Here is a 27,766-nt window from a genome sequence, read left to right as displayed (position 1 = left end):
TCAGAGATCAACGTCGGCACGTTCCATTTTGAAGAGATCATCTTCACCACTGTCCAACGGCAAGTGACCGCCCGGAGAATCAGTGACTACAGTCTGGGCATCTTCATAATCGCCTAGAGCTGAGAGGGCAAGTGATGTTCATTGAAGTAAATTGTAAACAATCAATAATTAGAATGATATTTATACGTATCAATCTGCCAAATAACTAAAGGACAGGAACGTAAATACATTGTAGTGATCAGTGTCGGTGAGTTTAGTGGGTGGAGGATTATTGTATAAAGTCGCTTTGCAGAATTCTCTAGTTTCGATATAAAGCCACACGATTCCCATTTAACCAGTGTCCGCATCAAGATGCATGTGCATTGCACAGCTGCAGGGACTGGTGATCAAACACATTAACTGTTTGTTCTTCCCTTTGATCTGTTTTACACCCTTGAAATTATTGGGTGAAATGTCTATGATATTGCTTTATACTCAAAATATATTCACAGTTTTATGTTGGCGGAAATCAGTTTGCAATAACTGGGATCCTGGGCGGTGCAATATATTGGTGCATAATCTTTCAGAATGTATTTGCTATTTTACACAGTCCAAATGGTGAAGAACAAAAGCATGATGCTCGGTAGTAAAATTCCACCCAAACAGACTACTGAAGGAGTTCCCTTCAATGTTTTCTGACCCAGAATCTTTGCCATCCAACCTGTGACCAGTGTAATATTCGAAGTGATTGAATGAGTCAATGGAATCTGAAACTGTTTACCAGAGAGAGAGAAAAAATGTTTGTTGGAGCAATTGTTAGCAACAGAGTCAGAATTGCGTCATCACGATACAGAAAGATTCAGCTCATCTGAGCGCAGATCAGAATAATTAATTGTTAGGTTTCATCGTTATTCTGTAACCACGAAATTAGGCGATCTGTGGACTAGCAGCACTGGCGTCACTCGATTGTATTATGTATTCGAACATCTGCTCTGTTTATCGGCTCAGATACCTGAGGAAGGCAGCCTGCAGCCCAGTGGAAATTCGGGACAGCGCTTCAGTTCGCATTTCTCAATCAAAGGACAAAACATAACATTCTTTGAAATATAAAGCGCTGTGGGAATATTCAAAACAACCTCGCAACTACTCGCAGTGTACACAGGGGCCGTGAGAAAGGGAACTTTCACGTGAGGGTAGTGATTGGAATGGGGGTCGTGCCCATTCATTGCAACAACTTATCGAGAGGGTTAAAGGGAAATGGAATTCCTCAGTGTGGATTGGGTTTGCAATGGAAAATACGAACCTGAGCCATGGGTCAGAGCGGACTCGATGCGAGGCGGAATATCATCAATCTCTTCGTAAAGGGCTTGGTAGAAACCGCTGGACGATTCCATGCCGCCAGTGACAGCCCCTGTTCGAGGGAAGGCGGAGGGATTAATATTTTGCTGCAATCGAGACCGGTGTAATACTGCAATATTTGCGAATGAAACACTTCACAGATGGTTAATGCCAATGGAGAAAGCAAGTTATTGTGAACATGGAGGGACATAATTGGGTTCATGCATTCATTCTCGTGAGAACGCGCGTGCGCGCACGTGTGTGTGTATCTGCACATCTGCATGGACACCTGTTCAACTTCACCAAACATAGGCCCAATTTAATTAAGGTCAGAAAGGCCGGAATGATCGGATTGCAGGAGAAATGTTTTCCAGCTGCTCACTCGGCCATGATGCCCATGGGGATTATAGTTGAAGAGAAGCTGGAAGGAAAATTTGCTGCTCTCTGCAGACAGCATCAGTTTAGAAACATGAGCGATGTGTTCATGGTTCCTTGATATATCAGATCTGTGTTAGCAGTTTATTTGCAGGGTGCAGGGAACACTAGTGTGTTGGGTTTTTTTTTCGAATCTGAGGTTCTCAACCTGTTTGGATGCTCAAGAATTATTGATGAATGCCGAAAATCCCAGAAATGCCTCACGGCTCAATACGGTGGATTGACTCCGGTGAGAGAGTTTGGGTTTGAGCTACCAGACTCAGAAACTGAAGGAATGGAATAGGCACTGAGTGGGTAAATAAAGAATTACTGGAAATAATAACTGAAACACAGAGCCCAAAATAGCTAAATTAATTTTCTATATCCATTGTTGTGCGAATTGGATTGAAATGAAGTCGCAGTACCGGCGGATCAACTTGGAATATGTACGTTGACAGTCAAGTGGCTCTGCCATTTAAATTCGGTATCTCACCGAATCGTCGAGTGGTTTGAACGGAATTAGTGATAAAAAAAACAATACGGTTAACATTCGTTTCTTAAATGACATGTGACCTTCTGTGGGAAAGGTAGAGGAGGTGAAAACGCGCCAGGGTATTGTTCAATTTCCGAGATTCAGCCTGAATTCGGCGGTCCTACTTGAGTCTCACCCTTTCTCTTTGCCTTTCTCTGTATCAATGACATGAGTGCCATTAACTCGACGATCATCAGGACTCCGAGTGTTATACAGATAACAAAAGAGGTGGAAGTAGTTTTTACATCATGTCCTGGATGAAATATTATAGAAAGATTTAAAGGAGAAACAAGCTATCTTGCATTTTAAATGTTTCCATTATTCTGTAAAACTCAAATTGAATTCCGAAATCAACAAAAGCAATAGATTGTCAGAAATATCTAGCTCTTCTCGTGAATAAGACCTTTAACGTTAACAAGAATACTATACTAATAATAAATACCTGCAGCTGTGGTCGGAGAAGACGTCGACGACAAATAGGGCCCTGTGCAGTAAATATGAAAATTATTGTTTTAAATGCATCTGTTGTTCTTAATTGACGAACTAATCCGTTATATTCAGAGATCAAGTGCTAAGCACCTCCTTCCCGGCCTCAGTCTCCACCACTCTGCACTACCCTTACCCGAACAAATCACACTGGCATCTTCCTTGTGATTACAGTCGTGTTGAACTGACGCTGATGAAGGACAGTCGGACAGAAATGATTCTTCTCCTGTGCACTTCACTCCATTCAGCCATATATCACCTTCACCCTGGCCAAAACTGGCCCCTCCAGTGACCATAAGAGCGGAACTGCAACCCTGCTGTCTGCAGACAACATTGGCATCGGCCATACCCCAGGAGTCATCACACACCGTTGCCCAGTTGTTGTTGAACAATATCTCCACTCTTCCGGAGCAGTTGTTGTTGTTACCTCCAGCCAGGCGCAAACCTAAACCCGACTCTGTCAAGGGAATAACTGATTATTGTTTCTGTCGCAAAATCAAGGAGTACTAGACAAATAGTTGGTTTAATAAAGAGAAGCAAGCACCTGATTCTCCATCGTAATCATTTGCACTGTGGGCCCGCTCCTTCGTCAAGTTTCCTCCTGTTGAGAAAGGAAATGTGCTGACTGTATTAGACCACAATGTCTGAAATAACACCCGCACATCGAGATGTATGTTGCGTTACCTGAACAAATAACGCCTGCATCTTCCCGGTGATGACAATTGTGTTTACCCCACGGGTCTGTCTGACACTGCCAAATGGTCGCCTCGTGTGACATGCATTCCACCTCATCGAGCCAAATAGGTCCGGATCCTTCTCCAAATAACCGAGCGTTATAATCAATAGAAGCGAGGTGACCGCACTGTAGCTGTTTACAGATCACTTCTGCATCATGGCGATCCAGTTTTTCAGAGCACACTGTTCCCCAGGTCCCATTGTAGAACACTTCCACTGTCCCCTCACAGCGATGCTTTCCATTCACCAGCCGCAGCTCTTTGTGTTCTACCAATGAAGCAACAGATAATCAGCTTGATAACTCCTTTAATATTGTGTAGGACAACACAAGATGCATCGTCCTTGTTACCTTGTCGCCAATTATTACTTCTGAATTGCAGTAGAAAACAGCTGTACTCCAAATGTACGAAGTAGAATTATTAAAAGGAGTTTAAAGGCTAAGCCACACTTAGCTGAGAAACGGTATTGATTGATTTGAGGAAGATTCAGAAAGAGAACACAGGGCCAATGCAGAATGGGTTCTTATGCGCGACTTTTCTAAAGGCCTTCGAGAAGATATCTCACAGTAAATTCATTACTGAACTCAGAGCTATAGCGCTATGGAATCAGTCTAAAAATGGGTAGAAATTTGACTGCAAAATCCAAGTCCGTTCTAAATATAATTATGCAGAATCGCGAAGATGTCCTGCGGGCCACTGAGGTCACGACTGCTGAACGTGTACAGCAACGACTTCAACTTGGGAATCGGAAGTATAAACTGTAATATCATTTCGGAGGCAGAAAATCACTTTGCGCAGTTAACACGAAGAAAGGCTGCTGAAAATAATAAAGCAATGACACCTTAATATACGAGCAGAATGGGTGAGCTACTAAGAGCTTAATATTAACATTGAACAAGCTGGCATGGTGAATTTCGGTAAGAAACCTAAAGGGACCCCGAACTGCTTGTAAAATAATAGGGTCAATTAAGTACAGGGGCAAAGGTATCCAGGGATATAGAGATAACAATCTTCTATGCACTGGCAAAGTGCAATGATGGTACCATAAATACGCAAATGAGTAAATACAATATGAGATACAGAATATTTTTTTGTATGTTGTTACCAAGTAAGTGGCTCGAAAGTGGAACTTAGAGCACGTGTAACAGTTGACTCAAATAGCACACATGTCTTTACAAAGAGGCTACATATGTACCCCGGGGAAAATTAAATTGAAGGATAAGCAAATAATGCTAGCTAAAATAATCCGGACAGCAGAAATGCGACAGTTTCTAAAGGCCTTCGAGAAGATTATTTTATGTTGTGGTTTCTTTATGATTCATTTGTATAATCATTCGTATGAATCCTCAGATAATGAGCATATTAAGAGCATTCTAACCTGAGCACACGATCCTCACGTCTTCTTTATGACTACAGTCATGTTTACTCCATGGAGCTGAAGGGCAATCCCAGAGAAACGATTCGTTACCCGAACAGTTTATCTCATCCAACCAAATTGGGCCTGAGCCTGGTCCACAAGAATCAGGAAGCGTCATCTCCAATGCATTTCCACAGCCCAGCTGTTTGCAAGCAACGTGAGCGTTGGCTACATCCCAGGAATCATCACAGACTGATCCCCAGATTCCATCGTAATAAACCTCAACTCGGCCAGCACATGGGCTGTCACCTTCGGACAGTCTTATCTGCATGTGTTCTGTTAGGCAACAAGAGAGAAAGATTATAATTTGCTCATGTGTTTCTGAGTTTTCTGACAAAACATCTCTCCACACGCAACTATTACTAAGAATGTATAACACCCAAATGCTTCAAATATTCCTACATCTCACGAAAGTATTTATGGCCTCCAGTTCACCCATTGTTGTGCGGAATTCTCTGCACGTCTTGTTTTCCCAATTGTATTTGTTCCTACTAAAACGTCTAGTCATGTTATGTTTAAACAGTGATTTTCTAGACACGTTTTACAACTGTATCTGTTCCTCATCCAATAATGCTAACTATATTTGCCACTTTTGTTTTACATTAATTCTGGCTGCCTATTGCATTTTATTTCCATTGGATGACGTTAAAATCACTAGATCCCTTCAAATCATACTAATTCACATTCTTATTGGCCTATTGGTAACTTCATCTGCGTACTGCTGAATGAAAGCCACACAGTCTCAATTCAACTGTCTTACAATATTCAGTACTCAGGTGAATGGAGATGGCCTGCGGCTGTGCTGGTCAAATTCCAATGTGTGTAAGTATGTAAGTGCTCCTACATCAGCATAGAACCCCATCCTTGCGCGTGTATATACATGCTCTATCTCACTCGAGTACATCGGCAGAAATTCTGCACATAACTACGCACTGCAGAATATACATACAACGTTTCGGCAGGTGAGCCTCTGTTTAGATTTAAGTACTGCATAATGATACTTTCAAAAGTGCAGGATAAAATTTCTGTTAAAATTAATGCATTGCTAAATGAAATTTAGACCAATAGAGCTCGAGCACTTTTAAACTTCTATACTGCGCAGTGGAACAGAATGCTTTCTGCGGATTATGGTGTCATGCCTGCACTAATGCCCAACTCCACATATTATTGGTCAGCAGGTACAACTACATCAGAGTTCACCTTCACCACTATCTTCTCATTTGCTGATAAACGACGCATGCGTGAATTTGTCTACTCCAGAATGGAAGATTTCAACGCCACTAGACAACTTCGCGCTTCCCCACGCCAGCCCAGCACATCGCAACCAATCGCTTCCTATCCTGCACCCGCCAAGAACTTCATTTTAACCGATACTGTGTTGGCTGAAACGTAGCAGACCACATTCACGCTCATCAGCTTATTTACTTTGTTTGCCAGGTTTACATTGCTTTCCCGTCCACCACTGCTTCCAATTTGAAAGTAAATCCCTGACCCACCCGCTCCCACTCTTGCACTTCCAGTTTATCACAATGACCACCACTGGCGCTAACCAATTTCTTTATTTCTCCAGACCTCTGCTTTCATAACTTTCTCAGATACAGTACATGAACCGCGTCATATCTCTCGCCATCATCGATGTAGGATCAAAGCTTCCTCCCAAAACACCCCTCCTTTTCTAATTATGACACCCCTTCGTGAAATATCCGTCTATGAAGACTTTTTCGCCAAGAGTTTTCTAACGCCTCGCTGTGTCAATTTCCTGTCTGATTGCGCTTCTGCTAAGTTACTTTCGGCTTTTGCCTCCATTGAAAGCGCTACAAAAATTCTCATCCTTGTTACAATTCGGGGCTACCTGCGTCCTTTCTCCCCGCATCCACCCCTCTGCATTCACCCCACTGCTTTCAGCGACACTGAGTAAGTAACCTAACTCAGCACTTTGCTCATCAAATTAGCGTTTTATTTCCATTTGATCTGTGAATTGAAATATTCGTTACCTGAACACAGAACTCCCACGTCGTTGTTGTCAGTGAGAGACAAATTAAACAGAAATGAGCTGCAATTCTGAAGATGTAATTCGTTTCCTTCGCACTGGACATAATTCACCCACACAGGCCCTTCACGCTCTCCGTACTTTGAAGAGTTATAAGCGGCTATCGCGTCACCGCAACCTAACTCTCTGCAGACCACTTTGGAATCATTCAGGTCCCACAGGGAGTCCTGCACACGCCCCCAGATTCCGCTGCTGTATGTTTCAACTCGCCCATCACATCGGCTTCCCCCGTTTGTCAGTCTAAGCGACCAATTATCGCCTATAAATTGCAAGAAATTGAGACCAATGGTTAAATTTTGGCCAAAATAGCAGACACCCGGGATCGTCTTTGCTCAGTTAATATTGGATTTAAGCGTGAACGTTTTTTCTACATATAATTACTCACAATTTACATAGCCTGATGTTACCGAGGATTTCCTTTTCTCAGTTATTATACATTAAATGATTTGCAAGCAGCTGGCTCTGGTTTTCTATGGGACACAACGTGAACTTTCCGTGAAGCCGAGAGATTTTTATCTGCCCTGATCGAAGTCCAGGGGCTTATAAGGCTTCTGAATATTCACAGTTCTCCTTAACTCATATAGGGGGCAACAAACAACTTACATTTGATAGGGAGCTTTCTTTGACGTCCAAACGCACTTCGAAGCTTTAGAGAGCTTTTGATGTGTACTCACTGCGAATGCAGCGCTCCAAATACGTGACCGTCTTACGCCCAAATGTGACTTTGTGAATCGTGGGAATAAGTTTGTAATTAAACGGCGCAACACTATGGGACCGGATGTTCCTTTGTCATGCATTAATTCGGCTTTTGTATCGCCAGCAAAATCTGAATTTATTGTCCAACCCTAATTATTCATGTGAATCTGCTTTTGAGTAACCATTTGCAGAACTCTAGTGCATTCTATTGTAATTTCCAACATCAGCTAAGGAATTGAAGGTGTCTTCGATATTATTTTTAAGTGGCACATGATCAACAATAATCTACTCGCTGATGTTTATTTTGGGTTCTGTCAGGAACATTCAGCTTCAGACCACATAACAAACTTGGCCCAAACATGGGGGAAAAAAGGGCTTAATTGCAAAGGTAAGGTGACAGCAACTGCCCTTGACATCATGGTATCATTTCACTGAGTGCGGTATTAAGAAGCCTTTATCAAAACGAAAAATGGTAGTGATGACTGAAGGCTAATCATCTCAATTCAAGCATAGCACTCCATTAGTTCCTCAGGGTAGTTTCCTAAGACAAACCATTTATATAGGCCTTTTCAATTACCTATTCGCTACTATCATTTCAAAGTGTGGATGTTCGTTAATGATTTACTTGTCTTCAGTGCAATTCTGCATTCATCAGGTAGGTAAGTAGTCCGTGTCTTCAAGTATCAACAACTGGATGAAAACAAAGCTTGGGCTAATGAGTAGCAAGTGAAATTCGCGCCACACAACTGCCAGGCAATGAGCATCACCAAGAAGAGAATGTCCAAGCCCAGCCAATATGAATCATTGACACTGTCCAGCAAACTAACTGGAGCAGGCAAATAAAGACTCTAACTACAGGAGCAGTAGGGAGGTTGGATATTCTGTGATGACTGAATCACCCCATAAACCTTTCCAACGTCTACAACATTAGAAAATGTCAATCAGTAAGTGATAGGAACAGGAGAAGGCCATTTGACAAATCTAGACTGTTTCATCGTTCTATAATTTTATGTCTAATCTGACTGTGGTCTTAACTCAATTTTCCTGACTGAACTCCATAACCCTCGGCGCCTCAGCAGTTCAAAACTTTGCCTAACTGAGGCTTCAACACTTAATGGCGCTGCCTCCTCTGTGGTGTCCGTAAAACAAAAATCGAAAAACCTTTTTGACGATGAAATTGCTCTTCATCTAATAGTGAGAACTGTTAATCTGGAACCAATGTCCCCACTTGGACATATTAAAGCTTTGGTGGAATATCCCATTTCTTGATGGATGCAGCTCCAATGACCAGGAAAAAAAGGTTCTAGAGCATCCAGGATCCACCAGCACTTTTGAAACCACCCTTTGAAGAATTATTGATTTTATCCTTCACTTGCACACTGCGGTTGCCGGTTACACAACCTACCAGAACTGTTGAAGGAACTCTCTGAGTCGTCCGCAATATCAGCTTATAGAAGGGCAAGTGCATAGGAAGACCATCACCACTTTCAAGATCCATTAAATTCCAAATAAACCCGATTTGAAGCTATATTTTATCGTAGCTGGATTAAAAGACGTGAATTCGTTTGCGAAGCGCACTGTGGTTGGACCGTGAACATTCAAGAAGTCGGCTGACCATCACAATTTCAATGGGCATTTGGGGTGGGAAGTAAATCCGTTCCTTTCAAGACCTATCATCACTCCTTGACATGACAAGTACAAATAAAGGCAGGTACAGCATTTGTAAAGTAAATCGAGGTCCGGTTTTTGAGGCTTAAACATTGTGTCAACAGCTCTTGTTGGTGATTTCTGAAAAAAAAATGTTCTGGATACATTCGAATGAGGATAATCAGCATTATATGAGACCTTGAATTGAACAATACCAAACCCTTTCTATTGCTGATAAATTGCCCTGAAAAAAACAACACAGGCTAAATTCATTCCGAAGAAACAGTAACAGCTGGTCTAATTCAGATCAATACACTGACAGGTCTCACCCGAGCAGATAACATTGACGTCATTTTCATGCGAACATTGAATTTGATCCCAGGATGAAACTGGACAATCCCAAAAGCTGGATTCGTTGCCCCGGCATCTGTAGTTCTCTCTCCACACTGGGCCGGTTCCCTTCCCAAAGTGAGCTCCTCCCAATATTTCAGCCACTGCCCCGCAGCGAAGGTGATCACAGACCACACCGGCGTCTTCCAAACCAAAGTAAACATCACAAAGCGTACCCCACTGAGTTCCGTGTTTTGTTTCCAGCCGGCCAGAGCATCGGGTGGCCCCCGATGACAGCCTGAGATCTGTGTGATCTAAACAGTGATGATAACAATTAGTCCATCAACACCGACGAATAATATCACAATTTTCATCGTTAAACCGAAAATAATATAATTCGGATTATCATTTAATTTCCATCCATTTCAACAGAAGCATTAGCAATTACTGTTACGATAATGACTATTACTACTTGCATGACTATTGTTAACACCATCACAAATGCTGATTCTAATATTATTACTGGTAGTGTTATTATTACTGATATTTTACTATTGCTACCGTTATTCTTTTGCTGCGAATTACATTACTGCAGCTAATACAATTATTGCTGCTGCGCCTATTATATTTCTGTGCTACACTTGGCCGTGATACTATTCCTCCTTCGTCTGCTAATGCTGCTACTGCCCAGAAAATTGATGCTGAAACTAACTGTGGAGCCCAAGGAATCGGCACGACTATTTAATAATCTCATGGTTAATCGCTACCTCGATTGCAAATTTCTACCTTTGCTTTACATCTCTTCATTATCTAATGTGCTGGGAAAACAAGGAGATCAGTTCACAAAATTACATCTGTATTTTGGGGCAGAAAATGTCAGTGGTTCACTGCACTCTCTCTCTACATCCGTGTGCCTCATGTTATCGCTGCTGATTGGCCCATCTCCAATTCAAGTTTGGGCTCCATGTTCTTTATCTGCGCACAAGAAGGACTAAGTGATCAGTGACCATTCCCGCAAGCTTTTTATGCTTGTAAACTGCTCGATTGCATAAGTGACATCTTTTCAAGCACTGAGTAAAAAACTCACATTGTTGAAATTTCTCAGAAATTGAGCTCTTCTCACTGTTGTTCGCAAACCCATTTGCCCCTCCCCAGATTCTGAGTGATGTTCATCATGCTTACTACGGTTGAACTGCAGATACGCCAGGCTTGCTCAAAAATAAGCTTTTGTACTTGCCCGATAGGAATGGAATGCTTGCATTTAAACAGTATCACAGAATCAAAGAGTGCAGAAGGGGCCCATCGGCCCATCGAGTCTGCACCGACAAGTGATAAACTCCTGACCTACCTAACTAATCCCATTTACCAGCACTAGGCCCAAAACCTTGAATGTTATAACGTGCCAAGTGCTCGTCCACGTACATTTTAAAGAACGTGAGGCAACCCGCCAGCACCACCCTCCCATGCAGTGCACTCTATACTGTCACCACCCTCTGGGTAAAAACATTTTACCTCACATTCCCGCTAAACCTCCTAACCCTCACCTTGAATGTATGCCCTCTCGTGACTGACCCTTCAATTAAGCGGAACAGTTGCTCCCTATTCAAATTGTCCAGGGCCTAATCATCTTGTACACCTCGATCAGGTCGTCCCTCAGTCTTCTCTGCTCCAATGAAGCCAACCAAAGTCTTTCCAACCTTCATTCATAACTTAAATGCTTGATCCCAGGCAACATCCTGGTGAATGTCGACTGCACGCCTCCCAGTGCACCAGATCCTTCCTATAATGTGGCGACCAGAACTGCAAGCAATACTGAAGCTGTGGCCTGAGCAAGTTCCTTTACAACTCCAACATATCCTCCGTACTTTTGTAACCTATGGCTCGTTTGATAAATGCATTTGGCTTTTTCAACAACCCACTAAAATGCCCCTCTGCCTGCAAAGATCTATCGGCAAATAGGCCAAGGTCCCTTGTTCTTCATTGCTTCCTCGTATCATCCGTCCATTGATAACTCCTTGTCAAATTACTCCTTCCAAATGGTATCACTTCACACTTTCCAGGGTTAAATTCCATCTAAAACTTATCTGCTCATTTGACCATCGCATCTATAACTTCCTGTTGCCAAAGACAGCAACCTCACTATTAACCACCCGGCTGAACATTGTGCAATCCGCAAACTTTTTAATCACTTCCCACAGAGGCATCTAAGTTGTTTAGGTAAAATACGAAAAATAGAGGACCCAGCACAGATCCCTGTGGTACGCCACTGGACTCCTGCTTCCAATCACTAAAGCAACCGTTTGTCATCACCCACTCTCTCCTACAACTCAAACAATTTTTAATCCACCTTATGAAATGACCCTATTTCCCATGTGCATTTGCCTTCTTTATAAGTCTCCCATGTGGGAACTTGTCAAATGATTTGCTGAAAACTACATAAACTAGATCAACTGCACAACCCTCATCGACACATCTTGTTGCCTTGTCAAAAAATACAATCAAGTTTGGTAGGCATGAACTCCCTCTGACAAAGCCATGCTGAGTATCGCTGATCAAACAATAAATCTCCAAGTGGAGATAGATTCTGTCCTTCAGAATTTTCTCCAATATTTTCCCTGCCACTGAAGTGAGACTCAATAGCTTGTATTTCATTGTCTTAAATATACTACCCTTCGTAAATAGCAGAAACACATTACCTTTTCTTCAGTCCTCTGGCACCTCCCCCGTGGCCACAATGGAATTAAAAATTTGGATCAGAGCCCCTATGATCTCGCACCTTGCCTCCCTTAGCATTTTGTGACACAAAACATTCAGACCTGGAGATTTGTCCATTCTTAAGCCTGCTAACACCTCCAGTACCATTTCACCCCCCCAGTCAATTTGCTCAAGAACCTCGCACTCTCTCCCCGCGAGTTCGATACACTCACCCTCATTCTCTTGAGTGAAGACCGATGTGAATCATTCGTTTAACACTCTACCGATGCCCTCTGGCTCCACCAATTAATTGCCCCCTTCTTCCAAAACGGACCCTACTCTTTCCTTGGTTATCCTCTTCCATTGATATACTTATAGAGCACCTTGTGATTTTCGCTACTTTTACCAGCTAGAGCTTTTTCATAATCCCTCTTTGCTGTCCTAATTGCTTTCTTAAGCTCCCCCCTGCACATTCAGTGCTCCAATAATGCTTCCCTTGTTTCCTGTAAAATGCCTCTCATTTCCTTCTAACCGTATCCTGAATATCCCTGGCCATCGGTGTTCTCTGGGCTTGTTATTACTTCCTATCACCTAGAGGGAATGTGCTGAGCCGGTAACCTCCCCATTGTCCTTTTGAACCCCCCCCACCCCCCCCCCCCCCCCCCCACCACTGCTCCGCTGTAGATTTCCAGACAATTAGCTTTTTCCGCCTCTACCTTTGCCAGATACTGCCTTTCTTTACTAAGATCCACTCTCCCCCAATCCAAAACACTTTTTTGCAACTTGTCGATTTATTTGTCCATAACAAGCTTAAATTGTACCACGTTGCGGTCGCTATCACTAAAATGCTGCCCCGCCACCACCTCAGCCAAATGTTTGGATTCATTCCCCAGCATTAGGTCCAGCACTGCGCCTTCCCTTGTTGGACCTTCTACATATTGGCCTAAGAAGTTCTCCTGTGCACATTTCAAGAAATCCACTCCATCCAAGCCCTTAACACTATGCCTATGCAAATTAAGTTTAGGACAGTTGCAATCACCTCATATAATATAGCCTATTGCTATTGTTTTTGTAAAGCTCCGCCAATTGTGCACATATTTGCTCCTCAATTTCCCACTGACTATCAGGGGGTCATAAAAAAAACAACTAACAATGCGTCTGCCCCTTTTTTATTCCTGAACGCTACCAACAAATATTCATTCGATGCCCCGGCAAGGTGTTATCTCTGCTTACTGCAGTTACTGTCTCCTTTACGGAACAATTATCAGTGCCTCATATATTAGTGACAAGTGGAAATTAGATCATAGCAAATCGCTATTCCTTCAGTTCAGCCACTACCTAAATTTTTGAAAAGTTGAATCGGCATGCAGGCCTGTGATGAACATTAGTTCCCCAAGCCCTGCCTTGATATTGTTCATATTGTCCATAAATCCTATGCTCTACGTTCTTTCAAGGTAACATTCAAACTACTGAATTATTATCTTAAGTTGCTGATTTCTGGTGTGGAATCTGATCAATTTATACTTTGAAGCCCCTGCGGGCACTAGCCGAAGAACAACTCCTTCCTCGTTGTTGTCACACCCGCAACAATTCAACCCTGCATGAGACGGTATTAAAAAATCAATGACTGAAAGTTTGGAGGAAGATATCATTCGGCATCACAATCATATGGCGGCTGTCTGAAAGAATTAGCCAAATTTGTCCACGCTGTTTTTCTTTGTGACTAACACTTAAATTCCCAACTTCACGTATTTCTCCAATATCCTTTAGAATTGCCAGTTGTTACTTAAACTGCTTCTACAATTTCCACTCATATATTCCAGATCATATGAACTCACTGGAATTTTTTTATCCATGTTGCTTCAGTCTGCTGGTCAAATAGCTTTAGAACCATAGAACCATAGAACACTACAGCACAGGAAACAGGCCATTCGGCCCTTCTAATCTGTGCAAAAATATTATTCCGCGAGTCCCATTGACCTGAACCGAGTCCATAACCCTCCAGACCTCTCCCATCCATGTATTTATCTAATTTATTCTTAAAACTAAAGAGTGAGCCCGTATTTACCACGTTAGATTGTAGCTCGTTCCACACTCTCACCACTCTCTGAGTGAAAAACTTCCCCCTAATGTTCCCCCTAATCCTTTCCCCTTTCACCCTAAAGCCATGTCCACTCGTGTTCATTTCTCCAAATCTAAGTGGAAAGAACCTACTCGCATTTACTCTGTCTATACCCCTCACAATTTTGTAAACTTCTATCAAATCTCCCTTCATTCTTCTACGCTCCAAGGAATAAAGTCCTAACCTGTTTAATCTTTCCCTGTAACTCAACTCCTTAAGACCCGGCAACATCCACGTAAATCTGCTCTGCACTATGTCAATCTTACTGATATCCTTCCTGTAGTTAGGCGACCAGAACTGCACACAATACACCAAAGTTGGCCTCACCAAAGTGTTATACAACCTCACCATAACATCCCAACCCCTATACTCAATACTTTAATTATTATTCTCTCAATTCCAATCCTTTGATCACTGGAACAGTGCAATGTTGTTTATCTTTTTAAATCCTTTCCAGGTGACTATTCTCTATTTGAAATATATCAAAAACATTTTCTGGTGCAAGTAGTTTAATCACCTTTCCTCTTGTCTCTCGACATAACTGATATTCCACACTTTAAACCCCCACTCACCCACTCCCCTCCCCCACCCCCCCACACACCACCGCCGACCCCCCCCCCCCCCCCCCACTCCCCCGCACCCCTACAAAGGGTCGCAATAATAGTTTAGAAAGCCTCCCCCAAGAGCCGGACGATCTGTGATATATTCGCAAACAATTTCCTGCTCAAGATTGACTGCAATATGCAAGCCGATGCATAAACATTGCTTTATCACTGTTTAGAATAGTTCCTCTTTACACCATTTGAGTCAATTTATCAAGTGCCTTTAGATCAAAATTCTCAACTGGCGCATCCAAAAGCAATTGCATGCATACACGCCCGTCTCGATGGTCTTTTTTATCCGTTTAATACAATGCTTTTCATTTCAATTGCCACCCCTCATTCTTCCCGCAACAATAATCACTAGCCCCTGTGAAATATGAAGTGCCAATTCCAACTGTCCATATATCACCTCCTAAAGCATATTATTAACCATGTCATTATTTACTGCATTTCTGACATTGATGCCATAGCTAAATCCTGAGAAGGTGCCATCTACAGATCATTAACATATATAAAATAAAGCTTTTTGTCGCAATTTCGGTCATAGGGAGGCATCGCGCCACATTTGAAACAAAGAAGCTTCGCAGTTAAATTCTTGTCCTGTTCCCTTGGCCAATTTGTCCCCACACAGGCCCTGCGCTTTTCATCGTAGGGGTTTCAATCTCACTAGCAAGTCTATTGACTCAAACATGCTTTCTTAAGATTACATTTGAAAGGCTACAAACAAAAAAACAGTCAAAACACATCAGACCTCACAAATGCTTTATCAAGGCAGTCAGTTAGTCAAATGCAATTAACCTCCTGCTGCTCTGTGCGGGCCTTTACTTTAATTTTACAACTACTATTTTTTTACATCTACTTATTTGTTAAATTTTGATGCGGATTATCCAGCATAACCTTTACCCTATCCGCGATAATACACTGATTGGCTGGTATATTCCGTGGTTGCCCCTCTCCCCTTACTGTTTTCGATTAACATTTCACTTTTTACCGGTGTTTAAATTCTATTTGAGGGTAAATTTATGCTGCATCTGCAATATTCTTCCAATTTGACGTTGACCCTTGTATTACCATGTTCGTTTTTTTCCTGTTCCAATCGCGTTTGGCTTGGATTTCGAAAGATTTACTGGCGTCAAATTCTATAAGCTTCCATTTCCGGCATCGATTTCATTTCAATATATCTGCTATCGCCTGCGAAGTTCGGAATTTGCAAGAGGTAATCCCCCCTCCCCCCGCCACACACACACACACACACACCCTCCTCGCCGGGCTTCTTGTTGGAAACCTAGCCTGTAGTTCAACTATTTTCATTAGCAATTCTATTTCAAATTTACACCTGCCTCTTCTTAATGTAATTCCTTTACTGACAATTTCTCAGGTTAATTATCCTGGAACAGGTGCCTTGGCCTAAGGAAACCCTGTTAAGCTATCAAAGTGACCGCCAACGTTGTCTAGACCATCTTTCTACCATTCTGTGAATGCTGTCTCGTCCTTGCGCACATAATTATGACCCGTAATGCATTTCTAGGAGCTCCTGAGTCTTTTGCTAAATACATTTAATTGAAATTATCATACCTGAAAAATTGCTATGCATTTAAGTCAATCTATCTTGGGTCAACTATGTTATTATTACCAATACTTTTGACTGTAATTCCGTATTATATGCCGTCATCATGTTAGTGTCGGCTACTCAATTCAGATTGTTATGTTCTGCCATTATATTCCATTAAATGCCATGCTCCCATTTATCTCCAATCCCACACTTTTGATATCTTTAAACAATGATATTAAATTTATCTTTGCGCAAATGTTGAAAGGTCAAATTGTTCTTTGGCGTTTGTGACTTCAGAAGAAATGAAAAATAAGCGAACTATAAAATGGGCTAACATGCATTATCACTCATTTCTTCAACTTCCCTTCTGAACATCCCCTGTTGTATTTAATATCTTGAATATTCAGAGTCATATTTTATTTGATCAAATCTTTGCTCTGTATGATTATTTGTATTATCTGAAAATTGTGAAATTGTATTGAGCAGCTCTGCTCTCTCCAAGTAATTTGAATACACTTATCCTTGCATTAATTGTAATGAATATATTTAAGCCAATCTCGTGTCACTGAACTTACATATTTCAGATCCCAGGAAACATTGCATTTGAGGTTATTGTGACACATTTTATGGAGTAGATTTTGTTAACCTATGGAATATCCCGAGGTTTGTGCTTCTGAATGTTTCGAAGAAAAGAAGTGCATTGTGTTAGCATATCTCAGACCTTCCATTATTATTTGTCACGTGTACTTCAAAAAGTGGAAGAGTCAGTGCAAAGCTAAAAACCTAATTTTCAATGGTCCAGCACCTTTTTTGACGCTTGTTAACCTTCCCAGCGAACTTACTAACTGGTCTTCCAATTTTAGACATATTCTTCTTGGAGCATTCCTGTCCCTTACCCCCTTGAGGTATTGTCATAGTTGGCCGCCGTGAATGGCTTATACAAATCGAGATTTAGAAAATGCTTGACCATCGAAAATTAGGCGTTAAGTCAGTTCCAAATTTTCGTCTGCACGTGAACAAAGGTCAATGGGAAGCATTCGATATGTCAACCAGAAACCACTTGTTGTGAAAAATGATTATTTTAATTAATGGCCTTAAATGTCTCGAAGGTCTTTTGGCAGAGCATGCGACATTTGAACACCACGTTTTCTCGCCCCAGCAAATATGTTTATGTACTGACGACTGAGCTGGATTCAGGACAAATCTCCTTTAGAACACGCATGTCCCGAGGACTCATCGCATTTCTTTCACTGTCTTGGTGAGAGAAACGTTCCTTATTGCCCAACCCTTGGGCTATTGAAGCCACAATTGACCTCGACAAAAAAATGTAAACCTGTGGACTAAGGGTAGCCTGGGCAATATCGCTTAAGCTGTTTTATCACACGGTTAGTTGTGTCCAGGGTTTCAAACAAAACTCTTAAATGTCTGGCACGATGACTACAAGACTCCCTGCACCTGGATCTCTGATCAATGCATAGAACTGATTTCCACAATCAGCTGATAGATTAATAAAGAATGGTGCATTGTTTTTTTTTCATACCAATGTTTGTGAATTTACATTGGAGTAGACCGCCTGCTTTTACAAATTTAGGGTTGTTTTTTGCCTTCGTTGGCCAAGAGATCTTGCCAATATTCATTGAACAAATTAGCATTGTTAACGAAAGCAGAGTTGCCCATCCAAATAACACAATCCTCAAGTTGTGGTACAGGATAGGAGTCCAACTTAGTTACAACACTAACTTTCTGAAAAGCAATGCAAAATCTTCCGGAGCTATTTTATTTCCGTTCCAGTACAAGAGCAGAGTTCAAATTACTTTAAGTATCGTCAAAGCCATCATTAGCTAACGTAAACTTCAACTCCACCTCAAGCTTGGCCAGTTCACTGGGATTGAATCAGCTGGGGTTAATTATTTTATTTATAATTGGGGTATCTTCCGCTTGATCCACCCGGTGATACCCGAACTGGTTCGCCTGGGCTTGCCTGCACATGTAAATAAATGATCCTTAAGTAGGCCAGTTAGTTATTTCTTCTCTTGATGATAGAGATGGGATGGCTCCTCATTCAGGTCCGCTAATACCTCTGTATTAGCCAGCTTCTGCACAGGGTGTTAAATTCGGGAATTTCAAAATCAGCCTTATCAATCAGTCCATCATATCTATCATTGCCACCATCTACCTTCTCTATATACTAGACTACATCTATTGGACTCGCATGGTCATGGTCATAGAACATCTTCACCCCGTCCACATGAAACACACTTGACATTTCCACATTTGTAACTGAGTTTCCTTCTGATCACAACACATAGTGGCAGAAACTAGGCCATTCGGCTGATCGAGTCTGCTCCGCCATTCAATCATTGCTAACAAGTTTCTCAACCCCATTCTCCCGCCTTCTCCCCTAAACCTTTGATCCCCTTACCACTCAAGAACCTATCTATCTCGGTCTTAAATTCACTCAATGACCTGGCCTCCACAGCCTTTTGTGGCAATGAAATCTATAGATTCACCACTCCCTGACTAAGGACGTTTATCCTCATCTCTGTTCTAAAAGACCTTCCCTTTACACTGAGGCTGTGCCCTCGGGTCCTAGTCTCTCTTACTAATGGAAACATCTTCTCCACGTCCACTCTATCCAGGCCTTTCAGTATTATGTAAGTTTCAATCGGATCCCACCTGATCCTTCTAAACTCCATCGAGTATAGACCCAGAGTCCTCAAACGTTACTCATATGTTAAGCCATTCATTCCTGGGGTCATTCTCGTGAACCTCCTCTGGACGCACTCCAGGGCTAGCACATTCTTCCTGAGATACGGGGCCCAAAATTGCTCACAATATGCTAAATACGGTATGACCGGACCCTTATAAAGCCTCAGCAGCACATCCCTGCTTTTATATTCTCGTCCTCTCGAAATAAATGCCAACATTGCATTTGACTTCTAACTACCGACTCAAACTGCAACTTAACGTTAAGAGAATCGTGGACTCGGACTCCCAAGTCCCTTTGCACTCCAGATTTTAGAATTCTCTCCCCATTTAGAAAATAGTCTATGCCTCTATTCTTCTGACCAAAGTGCATAACCTCACACTTCCCCACGTTGTATTTCACCTGCCCCTTCTTTGCCCATTCTCCTAACCTGTCCAAATCCTTCTGCAGCCTTCCCGCCTACTTATTACTACATGTCCCACCACCTATCTTAATATCATCTGCAAACATAGCCAGGATGCCCTCATTTCTTACATCTTGATCATTACTTTATTAAGAGAAAAGTTCTGGTCCCAACACTGACCCCTGCGGAATTCCACTGGTCACGGGCCGCCATTCTGAGAAGGACACACTTATCCCAACTGTCTGACTCCTGCCAGACAGTCAATCTTCTGTCCATGCTTCTATCTTGCTTCTAACACCATGGGCTCTTAACTTACTGAGCAGCCTTCTGTGCGGCAGTTGTCAAAGGCCTTCTGGAAGTCCAAGTAGATAACGTCCATTGGCTCTTCTTTCTCTAACCTACACGTTACCTCCTCAAACAATTCTAACAGATTTGTCAGGCTTGACCTCCCCTTGATGAAACCATACTGACTTCGCCCGATTTTACCATGCACTTCCAAGTATTCTGAAATCTTATCCTTAATAAAGCACTATCAAATCTTACCAACGACTAAGGTCAGGCTAATCGACCTGTAATTTTCCGTCTTTTGTCTCACTCCCTTCTTAAACGGGGGGGTTACATTAGTGGGTCTCCAGTCCTCTGGGACCCTCCCTGACTCCAGTGATTCCTGAAAAATCACCACTAACGCCTCCACTATCTCTTCAGCTATCTCGTTCAGAACTCTGGGGTGTAATCCATCTGGTCCAGGTGATTTATCCACCTTTAGACCTTTCAGTTTTCCTAGCACCTTCTCCTTGTTAATGACCACCATACTCACCTCTCTCCCCCGACTCTCTTGAACTTTGGGGATGTCAGTCGTGTCTTCCACTGTGAAGACTGACACAAAGTTCCTATTCAGTTCCTCCGCCATTTCTTTATTCCCCACAACGACTTCTCCAGCGTCATTTTCCAGCGGCCCAATGTCCACTTTTTCCTCTCTCTTATACTTTATGTATCTAAAAAAAAACCTCTTGCAATCGTCTTTTATATTACTGGCTCTTCGCCGCATTTTATGTATTCTCTTCAGCTTTTATGCTGTCCCTGACTTCCCTTGTCAGCCATGGTTGCCTCGTCCTCCTTTTAGTATTTTACTTCTTCCTAGCGATGAATTTTTGCTGTGTCTCCCAAATAACTCCCAGAAGCTCTTTCCATTGCTGTTCCACTGTATTTCCTGCTAGGCTCATCTCCCGTTCAATTCTGTTCAGCTCCTTCCTCATGCCTCTGTAGTTGCCTTTATTCAACTGTAATACCGTTACATCTGATTTCAGCTTTTTGCTCTCAAATTGCAGGGTAGATTCTACCATATTATGGTCACTTCCTCCAAAGGGTTCCTTCACCTTAAGCTCCCTTAGCAAATCTGCCTCATTAAACATCACTCAATCTAGAATTGACTGTTCCCTAGTGGGCTCCACCACAAGCTGCTCCAAAAAGCCATCTCATAGACATTCCACAAATTCCTTTTCTTGGGATCCACTACCAACCTGATTTTCCCAGTCTACCTGCATATTGAAATCCCTGATCACTGTAACCTTGCCTTTCTTGCACACCTTTTCTATCTCCTGGTGTATCTTGTGCCCCAAATCCTGACTGCTGTTCGGAAGCCTGTACATAACTCCTATTAGGTTTTTCTTTTCCCTTTGCGGGTCCTCAACTCTACCCACACAGATTCTACATCATCTGATGCTGCATCATTTCTTGCTATCGATATAATTTCAATTCTTCCTAACAAAGCAAATCCACCCCCTCTGCCAACCTGCCTATCTTTTCGATAGGATGTATATCCTTGGCTATTTACCTCCCCATCCTGATCCCCTTGCAGCCTTGTCTCCGTGATGCCCACCACATCATACCTGCCAATTTCAATCTGCGTCACACGCTCATTTACCTTCTTTCATATACTGTGCGCATTTAGATACAACACCTTCAGTCCTGTATTTCCCGTCCCCTTTCTCATTGTCGTCCCATTATCTGATGTGCTTAACATTAGATTCCTAGCCCTTTCCAAACACTCTGTCCTATTTTGTGTTCTGGAGACTTTAACATCCTCCCCTGGGCTCTCCTGTCTTTTCAGTTTTTTTCATAATTTTCCATGAAGTTGAGTGCACACCCCCCCTCCCCCCGCCGCTCCCCCCCCCCCCCCCCCCCATACACACACACGCTAACCTGCTGCTTTGTTTCCCATTAGTCATATTTCCTGGAGTTTAACCCTTCCCTCCACCCCTACTTTCTAGATTAAAGTCCTGTTGACCACCCTATTTACCCTTTTTGCTAGAACATTGTTCCCAGATCGCTTCAGATGGAGACCGTCCCAACAGTACAGATCCCTTGTGTTCGAATACTGATGCCAGTGCCCCAAGAAATGGAACCCCTCTTTCCCGCACCACTCCTTTGGCCACGTGTTTACTTCCCTTATTCTCGCATCCTATTCCAATTTTCACGTTTCTCGGGTAGTAATCCGGAGATTATAACCCTTTAGGACCTGTTGTTTAATTTAATTCCTAGTTCCCGGTAATCCCCAAACACGTCCTCTTTCCTAGTCCTCTTTCCTATGTTATTTGTCCCGACATGGACCACAACAACTGGATCCTCCCCCTCCCTCTTCACTGTCCTTTCAAGCCGGTCAGAGATGTCCCTCACCCTGGCACCGGGCAGAAAACATACCATGCCAGACTCTCGATCCTGTTTACAAAGGAAGCTATCAATTCCCCTAATTATAGAAACCCTTAAAACTACCATTTGTCTTTTTGTCTCTACTAAACCTCTATCCAAATGACAAAAGAAAGCCACACAAAACGTGGACTGAAAGCCGACGGCCTTAGCTGTCTATCGATTTGTAATACATGAATTGTGGAAAAAAAATAGAAATGTTCTGCCACTACCAGAAAGGCTTTTGAGGGCATGGTTCGAACCAATACCATAAAATCACAATTAGCTCAGTTCTTCCCAGCAATCTACCAGACGTCTCTGTCTCAGAATTCGGTTCCCACAGCAAGGAAATCCAACAAAGATACTCCGCCCAGAAACTTAACTTTCGGAGCAGCAGGAAACAGCCACCAAGCAAAATGCAAATTGGAAAACATTTAATGAAACCCACTAAATATTCTCTTTCGCCCAATGTATACCACTGCATAAATTTTCAAACATTACTCGCACTGTCTTCCTCAATCTAGCTTGGCGTCCTTAATTCCTAAAAAAATATATATGTGCGACTGTCAGCAACCGACGTGTATGGATAAGGACGCCATCTAATCTATTCGGCAATGCCTCCTTCATAATGCCTGAAATGTATCAAGATGGGAATGTGTCTAATCAGCGCTGTCGGTCTAGAGGTTGCCGAACATAAACATCTAAGCTGAACTATGTGTCGCTATAACAATGGCAGTTCGTACCTGTACAGATTACTCCAGCATCCCGCTGGTGTCCGCAGCTTGGCGGACCGATAACACGGCCGGAACCTTCTCCAAAGTGAGCGTTAACTGGCGCTGCTACTCCAGCACCACAGCCCAGCGACTTACAAACAGCTTCCGCCTCAACTAACGTCCAGGATTTCCCATCACCGCAAACTGTTGCCCAAGATCCACTCGAGTAAATTTCCAGCCTCCCCGCACAGGGACTGCTTCCATTCATCAATCTGGGTTTGGCACTTTCTGGGAAATATATTTCAGTAGGCAGTGAGCATATGACGACTTTATCTTACGAAATTGTGAGGGTTTCAGCAAGCTCATTATAAGAAAATGCCCCAGTCAGGTCACACCCATTAAGAACTGGGAACATGTTAAGGCTACATGTATGAAATTCGCTGATGTTTAAAAGTTCTCTCGTCTCGTCATGTGTCTTGAGATTTTGAAAACTTATTCGAGGGAACAAAACATAATGGGCATTGATAAGGAAAAAAAAAGAACTCAAATGAAAATGGTCACCACAAAGAGACAAGTCTATTTATTGTGGATAGGTTGGACTTATAGCTGAAGCAAAAGACTTATCTCCTGAATGCGGAAATGTGAGAACAGGTAAACTGGCGTGGGAATGGCCAAGTCATCAGATACTGCAAATTCAATGGGCGGATGGAAAAAGACCTGAGGCAACTCAGGATGGAGACTATGGGATGTCCAGAATTCTCAGATATTTTGGATTATTCAAGCGTTTGATACATGTCTCTTCCCTTATATGATTGATTAATCTAAAATTGTCCGTGGGAACACTGAAAACCACTCATTGCGGACATTTCCGACGGAAATCAACGTAGCAATCAGCAAAAAAATTACAAACAGAAAGATTTGCAATATGCTAAAGAATCTGTTATGATGGGGAACAGGAAATATGTATGCTCCTGGATTGGATGAGCTCCATTCGAATGCGTGTATCTGTTAAATAGTTCGTTATTATTCTTGCATCAGATTCCTCATTTTTGCTGTTTTAATATGTGCCAAAATTGCAAACGAATCGGGCACTTTGTCAGCCGTGGCAACTTTGATTGCAACTTACGCCCGTGCAAGCAGCAGCAATCAATACATTTAGTCTGGAACACGAGGAACAAGTATTGCCAACACGCACCCCCATCCCCCCCTCCCCTCCCTCCTCTGCCACCACCGTCACCCACCCCACACACACCAGCACAACCGCCACGCCCCCAATAGAGTCCCAGCTTCAATATCCGTGTAAAATCTCAGATCTCCCAGCCAGTGTTATGTGCACATTTTAAATACAATGAGTTTCAGGCGCTTAAAGGATTTACTGGTGTTTTACTCCTTCCAGTGGATAGTGTTTATCAAAAAAAATTCTAGTGATACCAATTAAGGCATAACGTGATCCGATTACTAATGGAATATTAATAATCACTGGGGAAATCTGGAATATTTATCATTTCACTTTTCAGGTTCAGTTTCCCGGAAATACTTCCACATTTCCGCACCCCCCCCCCCACCCCCCCCACCCCCGCCCCCGGAGGTTATCCGGAGGAACCAGAAAGGGTATTTTATTTACCTGAGCAGATGACACCGGCATCATAAGAATGCGACCAGGAATGGTGACCCCATTTATTTGAAGCACAGTCCCGCAGAGCGCCTTCGTCCCCTCTGCACTGAGCAGCCCCGAACACAACGGGACCAGTGCCTTCACCAAAGTGAGCCCCACCCGGTTCAGAGACCGCTAGCCCGCAGCCCAGCTCTCGACACACGACAGTGGCATCCTGCAAGTCCCAGCTGTTAGCAGACACTGTCCCCCACTTGTTCTTGTAGTGAATCTCCACTCTTCCAGCGCAACGAATGCCCCCATTCACCAGTCTCAGCCTCACTTTCTCTGCGAAAACATCAGAAATTTTATCAAACATTTACAGGACAGATGCGCAAAAAATTACAAACGCACAGTTTCCCGCCTCACAAATGCCTCATTGCAAAGTGAAATGGGGGGAAAACTGCTGTCAAACAGACTTCCAATAAAACCTGGCGCTGTTATGTTAAATGGCTAGAAGAATGGGACTAATATTTTTCAAATGCTGTAAAAGAGAATGGGTCAGAAGTCCCAGTCAGAGGGAAGATTGCATCACAGCAGCTGGTCCAACGCAATGCAGGTTGCGACAATATATTTTTAATGCAGAGGTCGTACGTGAGCGCCGGAGGAATGATCGGCTGTCTATCGGGCTCAGGATTGATTGGCCAAACGAACCGATATATCGCCTCGGAAAATGATCTCGGTTCAGAGCAAGCCATATATTTTCTATGAAAACAGCAGCAATATTTTAACTGGTATTAACCGGCGCCCAAAAGGCACTGATAATGTTACCGGCATTGATATTTAACAGGGTGGACTCGTAGAGAAAGCCGAACATATGAAATAAAATGATGATTACCTGACGCAGGAGCCTGACTGTTCACAGGTCCGCCTGAAATGAGACGTTGAAAATTTGAGTTCACCGGAGCATTTAACTGTTAAGTCCTGCACCCTCAGTATTTTATATTTATTTTACTGTTAACCATGAATTTATTTCTCTATCTATTTTGCCCTGGTCCCAGCCTCTGTCTTGGTTACATGTTTTGTTTTCAAACAGAACAGACCTTTATGGTACTATTTACACTTTCGGATATTTTACGTTCAGGCAGCGCTGACCTTTTTTTCTAATGAGCATCTACTCTGGACCAATGCTTTCTTCACTTAATCCTACAATTCGCACTCTCTCTTTGCCTTTCGTTTCCTGAAATGTTTCAAATTTAAACTCCCTCGCTCTATAGTTTATCCTTCAGCTCGCCTTTTGCCTTCACATGATCCGACAACCGTGTGCAGCAACATAAAACCTCTCCGTTCTTCCTCTCTTGAATTCTGCTGATAAGTCAAATTGGTCTCCAGATATTAACAGCATGCGTATCTCCACAAATGCTACCAGATTTGCTGCGAACTTCGAGCGCTTTTTGGTTTATATCGTGACATGCAATTTCACCGAGCCTTATAATTTTAATAGCACGGAAAGGGGCCAATAAGACCATCGTGTCTGGACCAGCTCTCCAGATGAGCATTATGAAATAGCGCCATTGTCATACCTTTTCCCCATAGCCCTGCACTTTGTCCCAATTCAAATAAGCATCAAATGCGCTCTTGACTGCCTGGATTCACCCTCCCTCCACCACACTGCCAGACAGTGCATTCCAGCCCAGAACCACTCGTTGTGCGAAATAGTTGTTTTTTGTTTTGATTTTACATAACATGTACTTCTTCTGCAAATCATTTTTAATCTCTAGCCCCTCGTTCTTGATCCTTTTAGATGTGGGAGCAGCTGTTACCTGCCACTCTGTCCAGCCCCCTTATGATTTCAAACATATCTATCAAATCTCCTCCTAGGCTTTTGCTTTCCAAAGTGCTCAGTCCCAAACTCTTCAAACTATCTTCGTAACTGAAGTTCCTCACTCCTGAAACCATTCGTGCAAATATCTTATGCAGTTTCTCCAATACATTCACATCCTTCCTATAATTTGTCGCCATGAACTGTGCAGAATACTTCAGCTCAGTTCCAACCAATGTCGTATATAAATCCAGTATTACCCCCTTCTACGTGTACTCAATGCCCCTATTAATATAACACAGTACACTGCACTCTTTATTAATTTCCCTCTGCACCTGTCCTGTCACCTTCAATGACTTTTGTACAAGTACAGCAAGGTCCTTCTGCTCCTGCACCCCCTTCAAAATGTCACTCATTTTTTTTTTATTTTCCTGTCCGTGTTCTTCAACCATAATGCACCCCTCCCAGGCTTCTGACCATTGAACTTCATCTGCCACTTACCTACCCATGCCAACAATTTTGTCCATAACCTATTAAGGTTATAAATTGTCCTCCTCGCAGTTTACAACACTCCCAATCTTTGTATGATCCGCAAACTTTGACATTGTCCCATGCAAACCTAGATCCAGCACATTAATCTATATCAGGAATAGGAATGGCCCAAATGCCAGACTCTGGGAGCTACACTACAAGCCTTCCTCTACACGAAAAATAAATATCCATTGACCATTGTTATCCGCTTCCTACTTTTGAAGCAAGTTTACATCCGTGTTTCCTCTCCCCCTTTTATTCTATGAGCAACAACTTATCTCGCAATTCTATTCTGTGTCCATTATTGTTACCTCAAGAAACTCCAGCAAGCTTAGTAAACACGATTTTCCCTTCAAACACCCAGGTTGGCTCCTCCTTATCAATCCATACCCTTTTTCATGTGACAACTAATTCTATTCCGAAAAATTCTTACTCGAAGCTTGCCCATCACTGAAATCAAACTGACAGGTCGGTAAATGCTGGGCTTATCCAATAACCGTTTTTTGAAAAAGGACATGATGTTTGCAATTCGGCAGCCCTTTGGCACCTTCCCTGTGTCTAGCGAAGACAGAAAAATGATGGCCAGTGCCCCGAAATTCCGCTCTCACTTCATACAATATACCTCAATGCATCCCGTCCAGGTGCCTTGTCATATTTAAGCAGAGACAGTATATTGAACTCTTCCTCCGCATCATTTTGAACCCTAAGTTCGACACCGCTT

General features: G+C 42.6%; 1 protein-coding gene across 1 annotated transcript; it reads right to left on the bottom strand.

Moving 5' to 3' along the window:
- Nucleotides 1–26,714, bottom strand: LOC144674051 (scavenger receptor cysteine-rich domain-containing protein DMBT1-like). The gene is made up of 13 exons (XM_078535590.1): nt 26,516–26,714; nt 25,591–25,623; nt 25,347–25,457; nt 24,726–25,040; nt 23,132–23,389; nt 9,623–9,937; nt 6,895–7,209; nt 4,862–5,176; nt 3,434–3,751; nt 3,294–3,350; nt 2,886–3,206; nt 1,283–1,390; nt 1–119 (listed from the first exon to the last, which is right to left on the bottom strand). The coding sequence occupies exons 1-13, from the start codon at nt 26,712–26,714 to the stop codon at nt 1–3; spliced, it is 2,784 nt and encodes a 927-aa protein (XP_078391716.1).
- Between the last annotated feature and the right edge of the window lie 1,052 nt (nt 26,715–27,766).

The sequence above is a fragment of the Cetorhinus maximus genome, unplaced genomic scaffold (genome assembly GCF_964194155.1).
Source record: "Cetorhinus maximus unplaced genomic scaffold, sCetMax3.hap1.1 HAP1_SCAFFOLD_544, whole genome shotgun sequence".
Classification (NCBI taxonomy): domain Eukaryota; kingdom Metazoa; phylum Chordata; class Chondrichthyes; order Lamniformes; family Cetorhinidae; genus Cetorhinus; species Cetorhinus maximus.
The sequence above is the reverse complement of the archived record's forward strand: the minus strand, read 5'-3'. Positions and strand labels throughout refer to the sequence as shown.

What these genes read in the sequence shown, in the direction of transcription:
- LOC144674051 (XM_078535590.1), bottom strand. Translation starts at nt 26,714, where the DNA reads ATGGCGACAAATTATAGGAAGGATGTGAATGTATTGGAGAAACTGCAT. An exon ending in ATCATTCCTCCGGCGCTCAC is followed by an intron (nt 25,041 to 25,346) that starts GTACGACCTCTG and finishes ATGTTTTCGCAG; the next exon opens with AGAAAGTGAGGCTGAGACTG. An exon ending in CGTCAATGTTATCTGCTCGG is followed by an intron (nt 7,210 to 9,622) that starts GTGAGACCTGTC and finishes TGCAATTTATAG; the next exon opens with GCGATAATTGGTCGCTTAGA.